The 18,280-nt window shown below is 39.5% G+C and overlaps 1 protein-coding gene across 2 annotated transcripts in view; it reads left to right on the top strand.

Annotated features, from left to right (window-relative positions):
• Positions 1-18,280, top strand: part of RIPK1 (receptor interacting serine/threonine kinase 1) — a 47,305-nt gene that overhangs the window by 12,959 nt on the left and 16,066 nt on the right. For both annotated transcript variants that reach the window (XM_070405811.1, XM_070405812.1), the window contains exons 4-6: positions 2,057-2,194; positions 3,474-3,702; positions 5,419-5,568. In XM_070405811.1, coding sequence (XP_070261912.1) covers positions 2,057-2,194; positions 3,474-3,702; positions 5,419-5,568 — 517 coding nt within the window. The remainder of the gene's footprint in view (positions 1-2,056; positions 2,195-3,473; positions 3,703-5,418; positions 5,569-18,280) is intronic.

Below are 18,280 nucleotides of genomic sequence, written 5' to 3'. Positions count from 1 at the left end.
ACTGGGCCTCTAGTAATAATAATAATAATGATAATTTACTTATATAAAAACCATGGGTGGTGTTCGTCACATACAGATGAACAGCGACCGAGCGGAAGGAAGTCAGTACTATGGGGGTTGTCTTGGCAATGGCTGTGCCCTTCCCCTAAGCTGTTTCCTGAAAGGGCGGAGTTTGAGGCAGGAACCTGCCCTGGGAGTGTGGAGGCAGATCTTTCTAAAGTGTGCTGCACCAGCATGGGGTGAACCTGAGTGGGGCGGCTGAAAGGCTTAGAATAGACAGACAAGAGAATGAAAGCTGGGTCTCGGCGGGACGCTGCTTCTCTGAGAGACAGCGACCACGCCCACAGCCATGCCTTTATTTTATAGCAGATGCTACGAGGCAAAGTAAGGGCATGACCAAGATGTTTACAACATTCTCCTGGGTTTCAATCCTACTCAACTACATGCACCTGAACTCTATCAAACCCACATCACTCAGGCACGTGGGGCCACGTGTTCCGACCATAGGTTCAAGCTTACAACTACAGCTGTTAGCTATAATTGTGCTGGGAGGGCCCTGCCCTCCAAGCTGGGACTTGCACGTGGCAATGAGAGGACTGTGCCCTCTCATCAGTCCAAGGCTTGAACCTGTCCAAAACACTGTAGCGGCTCCCCACAATAAAGTTTTAATTCTGTTTCTTTGTTACTAATGTTGTGGCCCCACACCATAACAAAGAAACAAAGGAAAATTTCCCCATCGAATTTCTGAATAGTATTACTCCTTCGGGAATGCCATGTCATAAATTAAAATTGAAAGTGGGTGCAATCATCATGCTATTGAGAAATCTCAATAGTAAATGGGGTCTTTGTAATGGTACCAGATTTATTATCAAAAGATTACGACCTAACATTATTGAAGCTGAAGTATTAACAGGATTTGCAGAGGGAGAGGCTGTTCTGATTCCAAGAATTAATTTGTCCCCATCTGACACTGGCCTCCCATTTAAATTGATTCGAGAATGGTTTCCCATGATGCGAGCATTTGTGATGACTATTAATAAATCACAAGGACGAACTCTAGACAGAGTAGGCATGTTCCTACCCGAACCCGTTTTTGCACATGGTCAGTTATATGTTGCTTTCTCTCGAGTTTGAAGAGCATGTGATGTTACAGTTAAAGTTCTAAGTACTTCATCACAAGGGAAATTAGTCAAGCACTCTGAAAGTGTTTTCATTCTTAATATGGTGTACAGGGAGATATTAGAATAAGTTTAATCACTTTATCAGTCATTGTTTGCATCACTATTGTTTTTAATATCATGTTTTTGTTGTTTTCATATCATGTTTTTGTCGTTTTTATATCATGCCTCTGTTGTTGTTATATCATTTTGTTACTGTTTATTAATAAACTTATATATTATTTTCATATACATTTTACTAATTTCCTTTCATCTCTCACGTTTCTATTATAGAGAAAGGGCAAATAGCAATGTTAAAATATCTCTGCTAATTCATTCCCTTTTTAAAAAAAATATATTTTATTAATTTTTTTACAGAGAGGAAGGGAGAGGGATAGAGAGTTAGAAACATCGATCAGTTGCCTCCTGCACACTCCCCACTGGGGATATGCCTGCAACCAAGGTACATGCCCTTGACCGGAATCCAACCCAGGACCCTTGAGTCCGCAGGCCAATGCTCTATCCACTGAGCCAAACCAGTTAGGGCAATTAATTCCCTTCAAATGTGCATGAGTTTCATGCACCAGGCTACTAGTAATAATAATAATAATAATGTTTTATTCTCAAGGAGCTTAATTGGATATCATTTTTATATATTAGCACATTGTCATGGAAGTTTTAGTTTTACACTGAAAAGCACGCCATTAATACCCTCAGCACCTATGACGAACTCTTTCTTCAAAAGGGGGCCTGTTTTGCAATGTCCACAGTGCTACAGAGCAGAGAGAAGTCAGGTAACTGCATCCTCAGGTGCATCCCCCACTACTCCTGAGTGAAACAGTTGTTTTGGCGTGTTTGATTGCCTTTCCATTTCATACACTTAATGTTACTTGTTTTAGATCAGCATCCCTCTTTCTGTAAAAGGAAGGATAATTATGGAGATCATTGAAGGAATGCGCTATTTACATAACGAAGGTGTAATACACAAGGACCTAAAGCCTGAAAATATCCTCGTTGATGACAACTTTCACATTAAGGTAAGCCATAATCCAAAGGCTGTAGAAGCTTGGGTGATTTTAGTTGTAACTCTTCACTGTGAATCCATGTTTGTACATGGTGACTCTAAAGGAAGACCTGCCTCGGTTTCTCATGGTGACGGTGGTGCCAAGGACTGAAAAGAAAGACACAGACTTGATGGAGTTTATATTTTTTATGGATTTAGGTACTTTCATCTGCATTTTTTATGTTTCCTTTTGAAAACTCCAACTCTTTTCATCACAGGAAAGGAAATGAGAAAGGGATTTTGTTGTTGTTCACTTTATATTTAAGTAGGTGGGGTCAGCATAGCTAATTGGCTCTGGCAGCAGGGATCCAAGTGCAAAAATCTGAAAGGGGAAGAGGCCTAGGGGTAAGGACTGTGGGACTGCTTTCACAGACGTTCCTCTTTGCTAGAGGGTTCTTCTAACACTTCATCCTCATCTTTGATGGGTTTTTATTCCTGTCTTAAGAGGAAAGTTCCTTCTTTACATTAATAACATATCTGTTATGTTAGAATCTGTGGGTTTTACATAACCACGTGCCAGAGTTCATCTGCAGATGCTGGATTCCTAGAGGCAGAAGTGATTTCTCGGTCACTGTCTTGTTCTGTCGTTTTGCCCCGCCACTTCTCTCTTTTTTTGTGTCTGATGTTGGTGTTTTTCTCTCTGCTTTTTGTCAGTTTTTCTCCTCCTTCCCCTCCCATCTTCTCTTAGGTTCAGTTGAGGCTACCAACTCAAAACCAGTAGCAACACAGCCCTATCCTCAGTGTCTTTGGGACCCTTGGAGACTAGCATCCATGGGCTTTTGGACACCGTTCTGGAAAATAGAAGGTGCAGTACCTCATCACTGTCTGCTATGTAAGCATGCTCAGAAGAAATTATTGTTTTTCCTCCAGAAATAGTTGGAAAACAATTGCAGAGTCAATGAAAAATTAGGACAAATGTGTTTTGTTGTTCATGTCAGAAATGTCTTCTGTTTCACCTCTTTTTCTCCCCTCCCACCAACTGCTCCAGCAGATTTCCTGTTTTTTTCCAGTTACATAAGAATTGAGATACCAGAGCTTCACATGGAAATTTCTTAGGGAAGGTTTTCTAAATGACTAAGGAAATACAAAGTTTCTGAGTCTGTTCAGAAGTAGTTATTTTAACACTATCCACTGCAACCATTTCTGGAAAGTTCACTGTATCTCCAATCTATTGGGTGAGTCCCAAATTTCAAGACAAATCTGATCTGCTTGCCATCTTCATAGAACAATCCCGTTGGTTTGATCACTTGCAGATAGCTGACCTTGGTGTTGCGTCCTTTAAGACGTGGAGTAAGCTAACGAAAGAGGAACACAATGAGCAGAGGAAAGCGGACAGTCTCTCTAAGAAAAACGGTGGCACCCTCTACTACATGGCACCTGAGCACCTGAATGACATCAACGCCAGGCCCTCGGAGAAGTCGGACGTGTACAGCTTTGCCATAGTACTGTGGGCAATATTTGCAAACAAGGAGCCATATGAAAGTAAGACATTTATACAGGAATGGGATTTGGGTAGTCATCAAAATCATTAAATGAGATAATGGCCTTCAATGAAGTGAATTAAAATTTAATGGTTTGTTCATTTAATGTCTGTCTTACCCACTAGACTTTAAGGTCTGCAAGGGCTGGGGACCATATCTGATTTATTCTCTTCCATTTCCGAAATATCTGCACACAGAGTGCCAGAAACATAGTAGGTGCTCAGTAAATTATTATTGACTGAATGAATAATCTCAGTTTAGAAATCAGGGGCCACAGGACAAATAGGAGCCGTGATAATGCATCTAAGCTCAGGAGGTGCTGTGAAATTCCAGGACTCCTCCTGGACAAGAAAGCTTGCTGGCTTCTGCATGTGAGGACTTACCCTTTCATCCTATAAGGCATGCATGTTAGATGACTTGCATCCATTCACTCCTTCATTCAAGAGTTATTTCATTTCAGAACGTCTATGGGCATTTTAACCAGAATTGAGAATGTAAAGATGAGATAGACATGGTTCATGTAGAACAGATACATAAGTAGTCATTCTTCAGTATGTTAAGTGCCTAAACTAACAGACATTTTCCTACCCATTCTTCTTTGGGTGATTATGAGGTCCCTTGGTTCAATGATCACCTCTTTGCCCATGCCTCTCAAATCTCTTATCTCTAGCCCTGGCCTAGATATCCACTTGTCTATTAGAACTATTCCATGTACCAGAGGAACCGCAAAGCAACATTCCCCCAGGCAAATTCATCTACCTGCTCTCCTGTAGCCCACTCAGCTTTGCAGCTCTTGTTATGTTCAGCAATGGCATCACCATCCATCTGCTGAGTTGCCCAACCAGAAACCTTAGTCATTCAGCCTTGTTCCTCATCTCCCACATACTATCAGACATCCAAACTTACGAAGTCAAAGTATATATATGATTCAAGATACACCTTCAGTCCACCCACTTCTTTCTATCACCACTGGACTCCATTTAGTCAAACCCTTCATATTTCTGCAGTAGGCTCCTCATAGGCATCCATCACTCACACTGCAGCACAACAGGTCATCCCAAAAGAAAATATGATCGTCTCACTGATCTGTTTAAAAAAAATCTTACAAGAGACTCTGGGGCCTTAAAGATAAAGTTCAAATTCCTCAGGATGCAATAGTAGGCCCTTTCTGATTTGGCTTTTGCTTCTTTCTCTAGCTTTACTCCTCTTTCCTTAGGCAATATGCTCAGTCATACTGAACTACTCATGATTCTGGGATACATCATAATTTATGGAACCTCCAATCTATTTATATCCTACTTCCCTAGCCCGTAGTCATCCTCTCTGAGTCCTCCTTCCCCATTCCTTACCTGGATAACTCCTTATTTTTCTGGACTCCACAAAGCCTTCTCTGACCATCTGGTGAAGGTTGTGTTCTCAGAACCTTGTACTTCCTGAGCAGCAGTTATCACTCTACATTTTAAGTCACTCATTAATATTCCGCCTGTTCTACCAGGAGGCAGCTTTCTTGTGAATTCTGTCTTTCACCTGCAGAAATTAAAATGTTGTGTGGCTCCTAGCCACAGGGCCCTTCTGCCCCTGTCGGAGGAGCAGCTTTACTAAAAGCATGTCCCAGGCAGAGAGAGATTAGTGGCTGGTCCAAGTTCTGTCACCTCCCTGCCCGAGAAGAGCAGGACCTAAAAGAAAGTCTAAACTGAGGCTCCTCTTTGCTTTACAGATGCTATCAATGAGCAGCAGCTGCTCATATGTATTAAATCCGGGAATAGGCCAAATGTGAATGACATCATTGAGCACTGCCCAAAGGAGATTATCAGCCTCATGAAGCAGTGCTGGGAGGCGGACCCAGAAGTGCGGCCAACATTTCGTGGTAAGGGCATCTTTTAGGACTGTGTACACTCACCGATTTGGCGGTTTTCCTAGTAAGATGTTGTCAGGAAGTTGCTTTGAGTCTTCAAAAAACTGAGTTCCACTTGTGATTTCAAACTGATTTTCTAGATTTCAAACATTTTTTCTTCAATGAAAAGATGCTATCCCTCCCAAAATTTAATTTTTTTATAATTAACTTTTTATAAATTGTGTTAAAATATATATATCACATTAGTTAGCATTTTAACCATTTTTAAATGTATAGTTCAGTGGCATTAAGTACATTCACAATGTTGTGCAACCATCACTACCTCCATTCACAGAACTTTTCCATCTTCCCAAATTGAAACTCTGTCCCCATTAAACACTAATTCTCCTACCCCAGCCCTTGACAATTACCATTTTACTTTCTGTCTCTATGAATTTGACTACTCTGGGTTCCTCATTATAAGAGGAATCATACAGTATTTCTCCTTTTGTGATTGGCTTATTTCACTGAGAATAATCTCCTCAAGGTTCATCCATGTTGTGGCAGGTGTCAGAATTTTCTTTTTATTGTTGAGTATTATTCACTGTATGCATATGCCACATTTTGTTTATCCATTCATCTGTTGATGGACACAACTTTGGTTGCTTGCACAGCCCTTCTTGTTTCTTAGCTTCTTTTATTTCTTTCCTTTCCCTTGTGTAGCTGGCATCTTTGGAGATGTATTTTGTCATTTCAATCAGGCCTATAGTGGAGGGAGAAGGAAAAGGCATGGGTTTGTCCCATTCCTCTATGTTACTAATGATCTCGCTAAGATCCTAGAGGCAGAGGAAAGAAGAAAATTGGGTGAAGAAAAAATAAATAGTAGGAAATCACTTAGGAGCCTTTAAAGCATTTGCCCTACTGTGTCTGCTCTGAGAAAACAGAAATGATCCCTACCTACCACTTACCACCAGAGGATTAGAAGGGTCCTTTGATTTAGCGCCTATTTTCTTATTTGCTCAGTCAGCCTAAATCTTCTCCTGGCTTGATTTCTTTCCTCTCATGCCTTTTTCACTTTTTAAAAACTGAAGTTCTTATTTTGAGATAATTGTAGATTTATATGCAGCAGCTGAGACAGAGAGATAGCCCATGTTCCTTTTACCTAGTTTCCCCCAATGAAACATCTGGCCAAACTATAGTACAGTGTTACAACTGGGATATTGAGAACGATACAGTCAGATACAGAGCATTTCCATCACAAAAGTCCCTCAGGTTGTCCTTTTATAGCTACACCCTCCTTCCTCCCTAATCGCACTCCTTCCCCACTCTGGAAATCATTAAACTGTTCTCCATTTCTATAATTTTGTTATTTCATGAATGTTACATAAATGGAATCATAAAATACCTTTTGGAAATCTGTGGGATTGGCTTTTTGCCACTCAACATCATTCTTTAGAGCTTCATCCAGGTGTGTGTATCAGTGATTCATTGCTTTTTATTGTTGAGTACTATTCCATGGTATGGATGTACCACAGTTGGTTTATTCACTCCTTGAAAAACATCTGGTTTGTTCCCAGTTTTGGGCTATTAGGACTGAAGCTGCTGTAAATATTCATGTTACTGGGTTTTGTGTGAATAGAAGTCTTCATTTCTCTGGAATAAATACCCAGCAGTGAAACAGCTAGGTTATGTGGTAGTTTTTTGTTTGTTTGTTTGTTTTTAAGAAACTGCCGAACTGTTTTCTAGAGTGGTTCTACTATTTTATATATTCCCATCAGCAATGTGTGAGTGATCTAGTTTCTCTCCATCCTTGTCCACATTTATTGTCATATTTTTATTTTAGTCATTCTGGTAGATGTGATGTAATATCTCATTGTGGTTTAAATTTGCATTTCTCTAATGGCTAATGACGTTGAATATCTTTTCATGTACTTATTTTCCATCTGTTTATTTTCTTTGGTGAAATACTGCTGTTAGGTCTGATAGGATAATTGAATCGATGCTCCCTCCCCTGGGAACTGACCTTTAGGCCACTTCACAATGGACATTCCACTTGCTTAGACCACATTCCACCTGCTATTATCTCTCCCCTCGGAGTTTCCCAGAATCCCGAACTGCACAGAGAATTCTCCTCCCAGAAAAAGCCCGCCTAGAGTCCTTTAAAAACCTCTGACTCCAAGTCCCTGGGGGCTCTAGTAAGATATATGGAGCCATTTTGGGGCTGAGCCCATTTGGTATCCAGAAAATCTAATAAATTCATAATTCTTCACCCCTTTTGGCCTCATGCATTCCTCCTCCAGCTACCCTAACAATTGCTTTATGTCTTTTGTCCATTTTCTAATTGGATTGCTTATTTTTTTACTATTGAATAGTATTCTTCTGTTGGATATGTGGTTTGTACATATTTTCTCCCAATCTACAGCTTGTTTTTTCATTCTCTTAGCAGGGTCTTTCAGAGTAAAAGTTTTTTTTTTATTTCAATGAAGTCTAGTTTATTAATTTTTTTGTTTATGGATTGTACTTTTAATGTCAAGTCTAAGAACTGTCAGGGTTAGGTCCCAAAGATTTTTTTCTATGTTTTGTTCTAAAATTCTTACAATTTTACATTTAGGTCCGTGTTGTTAATTTTTTTTCTATGATTGTCAAGGAAAATTCTTCATTGCTAGCAGAACAAGAGCACAGAACTAAATATTTGATTGTCTTTCTTGCCAGTTACTCCTTTTATATCTTACTAGAGGCCCAGTGCATAAAATTCATGCACGGGGGAGTGGGGAGTCCCTCAGCCCAGCCTGCACCCTCTCGCAATTCTGGACTCCTCAGGGGATGTCCGACTGCCAGTTTAGGCCTGATTGCCCCTAACCACTCTGCCTGCCTGCCTGACCACCCCTAACTGCTCGCCTGCCTGCCTGATCGCCCCTAACTGCCTCTGCCTCGGCCCCCGCCATGGTGGCTTCATCCGGAAGGATGTCCAGAATGACGTCTGGAAGGTTGTTCAGCTGTCCAGTCTAATTAGCATATTACGCTTTTATTATTATAGATTGGAAAACATGATCCATTTGGAGTTAATTTTTGTGTGTCTCTGTTGTTTGGTGCATATCTATTTAGGATTGCTATGTCTTGATGGATTGATCCTTTTATCATTATATAAGTGTCCCTTTCAGTCTGTAGTAATTATTTTTGCTCTGAAGTTTACTTTATTAGGTATTAATGGAGTACCCTAATTTCTATGATATATCTTTTCTCATTTTCTTAGGTTAAACTGCCTATAATCATATATGAAGTGAGTTTCTTATGAGAGCATATAGTTGGGTTATGATTTTTTAAAAAATATTCTGTCAATCTCTGTCTTTCATTTGGTGTTTTTGGACTATTTACAGTTAATGTAATTACTGGTATGTTAGGGTTCACATCTGCCTTTTTGAGTTTTTTTTCTTTCTTTTTTTTTTCCTGCCTTCCTATGGGTTCTTAAATATTTTTTAGAATTCTATTTTGACTTATCTATAATATCTTTAAATATAGTGTTTCTCTTGGATGCTGTAGGTATTACATAATCTATACATAATTGATCAGAGTCTATTAATATTATTTTACCAGTTTAAGAGAAGTATAAAAACTTTACTTCTCTTTACCTTCCCCTGTATATAATTGCCTTAAATATTTCCTCTATGTGCATTTTGAACACATGACAGTGTTACAGTTATGCTTCAACTGCCAAATATAGTTTAGAAAATGCAAGAGGAGAAAGAAAATCTGTTGTATTTACCCATATTTTTTATTGCTGTGTTGCGTCATTTTCTTTTAAAAATATTTTTATTGGTTTTTAGAGGGGGAGGAAGAGTGAGAGAGAGAAACATCTATGTGAGAGTGAAACATGGATCAGCTGCTTGCTGCACAGCCCCCATCAGGGATTGAGCCCACAACCTGGCCTGTGCCCTGACTGGGAATCGAACTGGCAACCTTTTGGTGTATGGGATGATGCCCAACCTACTGAGCCACACTGGCCAGGATGTGGTGCCTTTTTTCTAATACTGCTTCTGGCACCAAATGTTTCACTGTGTGTCCTAGACTTCAACTAAATTCTAACACTATCTACCCAGAGTTATTGTCAGACTCCACAGGTTTAAGGGCTTAGTCCTGCTGCAAAATTATCTCCATTTCAAAGATCAAATACAAATAGGCAACCCACACTTTTTCCCAGCTGGAATACAAATTCGGGAGTCCTCATCACACTCCCTCGATGTGGTAATTCACTAGGACAGTGGTCGGCAAACTCATTAGTCAACAGAGCCAAATATCAACAGTACAACGATTGAAATTTCTTTTGAGAGCCAAATTTTTTAAACTTAAACTATATAGGTAGGTACATTGTTACTAACTTAATTAGGGTACTCCTAAGCTGGTCTTTGCTAAAAACGTCCTCAATCTGAGGGGTCGACCTCAGCGAATGTACCCCCACTTCTTCTAACGCCACTCCTTCAAAATAGACTCACCCAGGCCAAAAACCGACTTCTGCACATGGGCCACGAAGTTTCAATCGCACTGTATGTGTGCTCCCACGCGTGGTATTTTGTGGAAGAGCCACACTCAAAGGGCTAAAGAGCCGCATGTGGCGTGCGAGCTGCAGTTTGCCGACCACTGCACTAGGACAACTCAAAGAACTCAGAAAAACATTTTACTTACATTTACTGGCTTATTATAAAGGATACAACTCAGGAACAGCCAATGGAAGGCATAAAGCAAGGTATCCGGGGAGTGGAGAGGGAGTGGAGGTACCACAGAGCTCCCATGCGCTCTCTGGACATGCCACTTTCAGAAACTCAATGAAGTCACTGACCTGAAAGCTCTCTAAACTCCATTGTTTAGAGATTTACATGGAGGCTTCACTAGGTAGGCATGATTGATTAAATCATTAGTGATTGGACTCCATGGAGGTATGGTAATGAAAGTTTCTTTTCAAAATTTTTTTATTTAATATATTTTTATTGATTTCAGAGAGGAAGGAAAAGGGAGAGAGATATAGAAACATCAATTGGCTGCCCCCTGCACACCCCACAGTAGGGATCGAGACTGGAACCTGGGCATGTGCCCTGACTGGGAATCGAACCGTGACCTCCTTGTTCATAAGTCAATGCTCAACCACTAAGCCATGCCAGCTGGGTGGTACTCAAAATTTCAACCCTATAATCATGGCAAGGCATTTCTGATGACCAGCTCCCAACCTGAAGCTATCGAATAACCCCCCAATCCCACTTCTACAGCCTGGAGCCATTTCATTAGCATATAAAAGACCTTATCATTTAGGAGATTCCAGAGATTTGGAGAGCTCAATACATTTTATTAGTAGTATTATTATCTTTTCCCTTTTTTGTTTTGTTTTATTCTTATCTTCTTTTCCTCTTTTATAGTTATATTTTCTTTTGTGGTTGTTTTGCTTTGGGGATCTCTTGTATGTCTTTGTTTGTTTCCTGTTTGTTTTGTTTTGTTTTGCCCTGTCAGCACCAGTACAACAGCTCATTTGATGTGGCTGGGGCTGAGCTTCTCAGTTAACCAGCCTGAAAGGAGGTCCCACCCACAAACGGGAAAATAACAATCAAGACCCAATTACAACAGGAGAGCCCAAATAACCCACAAAAGGGTCATTCCTAGAGCATCGAGTTCAACCATTTAAGGAGACTACATTACTGGGTTCCACAGGACATTTTCTACAAAAGGCCACCCCATGAAGACTGGGAGTCATCAGTAGGCTTATCTAATACATAGAAATAAGCACGAAGAGACAACTAAAATGGGGAGACAAAGAAACAACCCCAAATTAAAGAAAAAGAGAAATCTCCAGAAAAATACCTAAGTGAGATGAAGGTAAGCCATTTATCAGACATAGATTTCAGAGTAATGGTTATAAGCATGCTCAAGGAACTTACTGATAACTACAGTGAACTTAATGGGAATTATAAGGAACATAGTGGATACTACATCATAAAATAGGGCATAGAAACTATGAATAATAACAAGGCAAAAATGAGGAGTACTATATCTGACATCAGCAATACTGAAAGCAATTAAAAGCAGGTTTGATGAAGCAGAAGATGGAATCAGCAATTTGGAAGACAAGGTAGAAAAAAATCTCAATTAGAGCAGCAAAAAGAAAAACATACTTAAAAAACACAAGGAGAGTTTAAGGAAATTTTGGAACAACATGAAATGGAACAAAATCCACATCATAGGGGTACCAGAGGGAAAAGAAAGTGAGCAAGGGATAGAAAACCTGTTTGAAGAAATAATAACAGAAAACTTCCCTAACCTGGTGAAGGAAAAAGTCACTGAAGTTCAGGAAGCACAGAGAGTCACAGTCAAGAGGAACACAAAGAGACCCACACCAAGACAAATTGTAATTAAAATGGCAAAGGTTAAAGACAAATCTTAAGGGCAGTAAGAGGGAGATAGCCATTTATCTACAAAGGAGCTCCCATAGGGCATGTCAGCTGATTTCTCAACAGAAACACTACAGGCCAGAAGGGAATGGCATGAAGTATTCAAAGTATTGAAAAGTAAGGACCTGAAACCAATACTGCTTTGTCCAGCAAAGTTATTACTCAAAATTGAAGGTGAAATAAAGAGCTTCCCAGACTAAAAAGGACTAAAAGAGTTTATTAACACAAAACCAGCATTGCAAGAAACGCTAAAGGGACTATTGTAAGAAGAAGAAGAAATAGGAAGAGAGCAAGAAGAACATAGGATAAAAAATGGCAATAAATAATAACCTTAAATGTAAATGGATTAAGTGCTTCAATAAAAAGAATAGAGCAGCTGAATGGATAAGAAAACATGATACATATAAATGCTGTTCACAAAAGACCTGCCTCAAAACAAATGACTCACACAGGTTGAAAACGAAGGGATTAAAAAATATTTTTTAAGCAAATAGAAACAAATAAACAAAAAAAGCAAGGTAGCATTACGTATATTTGACAAAATGGACTTCACAACAAATGCTACTAGTATAACAAGAGAAAAAAATCACTACATAATACTGAAGGGAATGATTCCACAAGAAAATATATCCCATGTAAACATATATGCACCCAATAGAGGAGCACCCAAATATATAAAAATCTCTTGATGGAATTTAAAGGAGAGACTGACAACAATACAGTCATAATGAGAGACTTTAACGCCCCCTGACATCACTGGATAAATCTTTCAGACAAAAAATCAACAAGAAAGCAGGACCTTAAATATCACACTAGATCAGATGGATTTAATTGCTATTTACAGAACATTTCATCCTAAACCTACAGAATATACATTCTTCTCAAGTAAAAATGGACAGTCTCAAAGATAAACCACAAGTTAGGACACAAAGTAAGTCTCTTAAAAGTCTAAGAAAAATGAAATTATATCAAGCGTCTTCTCAGAACACAACGGCATGAAGGTAGAAATCAACTACAATTAAAAAAACTCAAAAACATTCAAACACATGGAAGTTAAATAGCATGTTATTAAACAATGAATGGGTTACCAATGATACCAAGCAAGAAATAAAAAACTTCCTGGAATAAAATGAAAAAACAACAACACACACACAACAATGCAAAATCTATGGGACATAGCCAAAACAGTACTGACAGGGAAGTTTATAGCTTTACAGGCCTACCTCAAGAAAGAAGAAAAAGCTCAAAGTAACCCTACAACTAAAAGAATTACAAAGAGAACAGCAAGAAAAGTTCTGAGGAAGTAGAGGGAAGGAACTAATAAAGACCAGAGTGGAAATAAATGACAAAGAAACTAAAAAAATACAAAGGTTCAATGAAAACAAGAGCTGGTTCTTTGAAAAGATAAACAAGATAGGTGAACCTTTAGCCAGACTCATCAAGAAACAGAGAGAGGACCCCAATAAATAAAATCAGAAACAAAAGTGGTGATGTAACAACTGACACCACAGAAATACAGAGGATGGTAATAAACTAGACAACCTGGATGAAATGGACAAATTCTTGGAAACATACAATCTTACAAAACTCAATCAGGAGGAATCAGAAAACCTGAATAGGCCTATAACAGCTAAAGAAATTGAAGAACTGAAAAGACAAACAAACAAACAAAAAACTCTGAGCAAACAAAAGGCCTGGACCGAAAGGATTTACAGGTGAGTTTTACCTAACATTCAAAGTAGAACTAATACCTATCCCCCTCACACTATTCCAAAACACTCAAGAAGAAGGAAGACTTTGAAGCTTTTTTTATGAGGCCAGCATTATCCTAATTCCAAAACCAGATAAAGAAATTACAAAAAAGAAAATTATAGGCCAATATCCCTGATGAACAGAGTGCTAAAATACTCAATAAAATATTAGCAAATTGGATCCAGCAATATACTAAAAAGATCATACACCATGATCAAATGGGATTTATTCCAGAGATGCAAGGCTGGTACAATATTCGCAAATCAATAAACGTGAATACATCACATAAACAAATTGGAAGACAAAACCACATGATCATATCAATAGATACAGAAAAAGCATTCCACAAAATCCAGCACTATTTATGTATGTATGTATGTATGTATGTATGTATGTATTTTTATTGATTTCAGAGAGGAAGGGAGAGGGAGAGAGAGATAGAAACATCAATGATGAGAGAAAATCATTGATCAGCAGTATACCCCCTATTGGGGTTCAAGCCTGAAACCCAGGCATGTGCCCTTGATTGGAATTGAACCCAGAACCTTTCAGTCCTCAGGTTGATACTCTATCCACTGAGCCAAATCAGCTAGGGCTCCAACACCCTTTTTTTGATAACAACTCTAAGTAAAGGGGAATAGAATGATCATACCTCAACATAATAAAGTCCATATGTGACAAACCTACAGCCAACATCGTACTCAATGGGCAGAAACTAAAAGCGTTTCCCTTAAGAACAGGTACAAGACAAGGATGCCCACTTTCACCACTCATACTCATTATAGTCCTGGAAGTCCTAGCCACAGCGATCAGACAAGAAGAAGAAAATAAAAGGCATCCAAATTGGAAAGGAGAAAGTAAAACTGTCATTATTTGAAGATGACATGATAGTATACATAGAAAACACTAAAGACTCCACCAAATAACTGCTAGTTTTAATATATAAATTTAGCAAACTAGCAGGATACAAAATTAACATCTGGAAATTGGTGGCATTTTTTCTTAAATTTCTTTATTGGTTAAGGTATTACAAATGTGTCCTCATCCCCTCATTAACCCCCAACCTCCCCCCAAACAGCCCCTCCCCACACTCATACTATCATCCCCCTGTTGTCCGTGTCCATTGGTTTGGCTTATATGCATGCATACAAGTCCTTTGGTTGATCACTTCCCCTTATCCCCACCCTCCCCTACTTTCCCTCTGGGGATTGATAGTCTGATCGCTGTTTCTCTGTCTTTGGGTCTGTCCCTGTTCATGTTGTTCTCTATATTCCACAGTCTACGTTGTTCTCTATATTCCACAAATGAGTGAGATCATGTGGTATTTATCTTTCTCTGACAGGCTTATTTCACTTAGCATAATGCTCTCCAGTTCCATCCATGCTGTTGCAAATGGCAAAAATTCCTTCTTTTTTACTGCAGCGTAGTATTCTATTGTGTAGATGTACCACAGTTTAATTGGTGGCATTTTTATAGACCAATAATGAACTCTCAGGAAGAGGAACTAAAAAACAATCCCATTTACCATTGTAAAAAAAAAAAAAAAAAAAAAAAAAAAGATACCAGGAATAAACTTAACCAAGGAGGTAAAAACCTATACCCAGAAAACTATAGGATATTGAAAAAAGAAGTAGAGGAAGATACAAACAAGTGGAAGCATATACTGTGTTCATGGATTAGAAGAATTAACATAATTAAAATGTCCATGCTATCCAGAGCATCTACAGGTTCAACACAATCCCTAATCAGCTGCCAATGGCATATTTCACAGATCTAGAACAAATATTCCAAAAATATATATGGAACCAAATAATACTTTGAATAGCCACAGTAACTCTGAGAAAGAAGAAGAAAATTAGAGGGATCACAATACCAGATTTCAAGTTATACTACAAAGCTATTATAATCAAAACAACCTAGTACTGGTGCAAGAACAGACACATAGATCAATGGAACAGAACAGAGACCTCAGAAATCAACCCAAGCCATTACACTCAATTAATATTTGACAAAAGAGACAAGAACATATATGGAGTAAATGGTTTTGGGAACATTGAGCAGATACTAGTACGTGCAAAAAAAAGAAACTAGATCGCCAACTTATGCCATACACAAGAATAAACTCAAAATGGATAAAAGCCTTAAATTTAAGTCATAAAACCATAAAAATCCTAGAAGAAACCATAGGCAGTAAAATCTCTGATGTCTCACTTAGCAGAATGTTGGAAGATACATCACCTAGGGCTCTTTGGCCCCTTGAGTGTGGCTCTTCCACAAAATACTGACTTCTGCGCATGGGCCACGAAATTTCAATCGCACTATATGTGCGCGCCCGCACATGGTATTTTGTGGAAGAGCATGTGGCTCGCGAGCCGCAGTTTGCCAGCCACTGACCTATGGCAAGAGAAACAAAGGAAAAAATAAACAAATGAGACCACATCAAAATAAAAAGTTTCTGCACAGCAAAAGAAATCATCCTCAAAATTAAAAGAGAGCACACTATATGGGAGAACATATCTGCCAATGATACATCTGATAAGGGGTTAAATTCTAAAACATATAAAGAACTCATACAGTTTGACAAAATGAAATCAAACAGTCCAATTTAAAAATGGGCAAAAGACCTGACTAGACACTTCTCCAAAGAGGACATAGAGATGGCTGAGACATATGAAAAAATATTCAATGTCACTAATCATCAGTGAGATTCAAATTAAAAATACAATGAGGTATCACTTTACACCTGCCAGAATGACTATCATTAATAAATCAACAAATATCAAGCGCTGGTGAGGATGTGGAGAAAGGAGAATCCTAGTACACTGCTGGTAAGAATGCAGACTGGTGCAACCATTGTGAAACAGTATTGAAATACTTAAAAATGGATTTGATTCCCAGTCAAGGGCACATATCTGGGTGGCAGGTTTGATCATTGGCCCCAGTCAATTGATTGCATCTCACCTCTCTCCCTCCTTCCCTCCCTCTCTCTCCCCCTCTGTTCCTTCCTCCATCCCTCCCTACCCCTTCCCCGCTTCCATGCTTTCTAAAAATCAATGGAAGGCCGCCTGGTGTAGCTCAGTGGTTGAGCATCCACCTATGACCCACATGGTTTGATCTCCAGTCTGAGCACATGCCTGGGTTGCAGGCTCGGTTCCCAGTGGGGAGCATGCAGGAGGCTGCCAATCAATTATTCTCTCTCATCATTGATGTTTCTGTCTCTCTCTCTTCCTCTCTAAAATTATATATATATATATATATATATATATATATATATATATCCTATCTAATAAAGCAGAAATATGCTAATTGACTCTCATACCATCGCAAAAGATGGCAGTGCCCACAGCCAATAAGGAGGGAATATGCTAATTGACTGCCACACCCTAAAAGATGGCAGCTCCCACAGCCACAAGATGGCAGCGTCCAGTCCCCTCATCCCCGCCAGGGTGGCAAGCACGGCAAGGGGGCAGGCCTGGCCTTGCCGCACACCTGCCTCTGGAATCCCCCAACCGCCCAGGGCTGGCCCGAGGTGCAGGCAAGCCTCGGATGGTGGCTTCCCAGCTGACACCTGAGGCACAGGCAAGCCATGGATGGCAGCTGCCCAGCTGCCAAGGCCACCTGAGGCTCAGATAACCAGGGCCAGCCAAGGCTTGCGCTGCCGGCAGTGGCAGCAGCAGAGGTGTGATGGGGCGTTTGCTTCTCCTGATCGCTGGGTTGCCTCTCGCCCCTGAGGGCTCCCGGAATGTGAGAGGGGGCAAGCACATGCACCAGGCCTCTAGTATTTAATAAAATAAAAACCGATGGAAAAAATATCCACTGGTAAGGATTAACATGCACAAAAATAATTAAAAATGAACTGTTTCATCCAGCAATCCCACTTCTGGGACTATATCCTAACAATCCTAAAACATTAATCAGAAAGAATATATGCACTCCTATGTTCATAGCAGCGTTATTTCCAATAGTCAAGATCTGGAAACAGTCCAAGTGCCTATTAGTAGATGAGTGGTAAAAAATGCTGTGGTACATTTACACAGTGGAATATTATGCAGCTGTAGAAAAAAAGAAGGATCTCTTACTCTTAGAAACAGCATGGAGGGATCTGGAGATTATTATGCTAACTAAATAATATAAGTCAGTCAGAGAAAGACAGATATCACATGATCTCAATTATATGTGGAATCTAATGAACAGAATAAACTAACGAACAAAATAGGTCCAGAGACATGAAAGCATGGAACAGACTGACAGATCTTACAGGGAATGGTGGGGTGGTGCGGGGGTGGGGGGAGGATAAGAAGAGATTAATCAAAGAACTTACATGCATATATGCATAGCCCATGGGCACAGGTAACAGTGAAGGCCTGGGATAGGACAGGAGCCAGGAGGAGTGGGGCAAAGGGGTCAGGCAGGGAATGGGATGCATCTGTAATACCCTCAACAATGAAAATAAAGTTTAAAAAATCTTTGAGAGGTAATTCTAATATCTGTCATCTCACTGTTGGCATCTATTGATTATTGATTGTCTCTTTTTTATTCAGCTTGAGATCGTCCTGGTTCTC

Source organism: Myotis yumanensis, unplaced genomic scaffold, assembly GCF_028538775.1.
Source record: "Myotis yumanensis isolate MYYU_CA2020_CCGP unplaced genomic scaffold, mMyoYum1.0.hap1 SCAF_2, whole genome shotgun sequence".
Classification (NCBI taxonomy): Eukaryota; Metazoa; Chordata; class Mammalia; order Chiroptera; family Vespertilionidae; genus Myotis; species Myotis yumanensis.
Note: the sequence above shows the minus strand (reverse complement) of the source record. Positions and strands in the feature narration are given on the sequence as shown.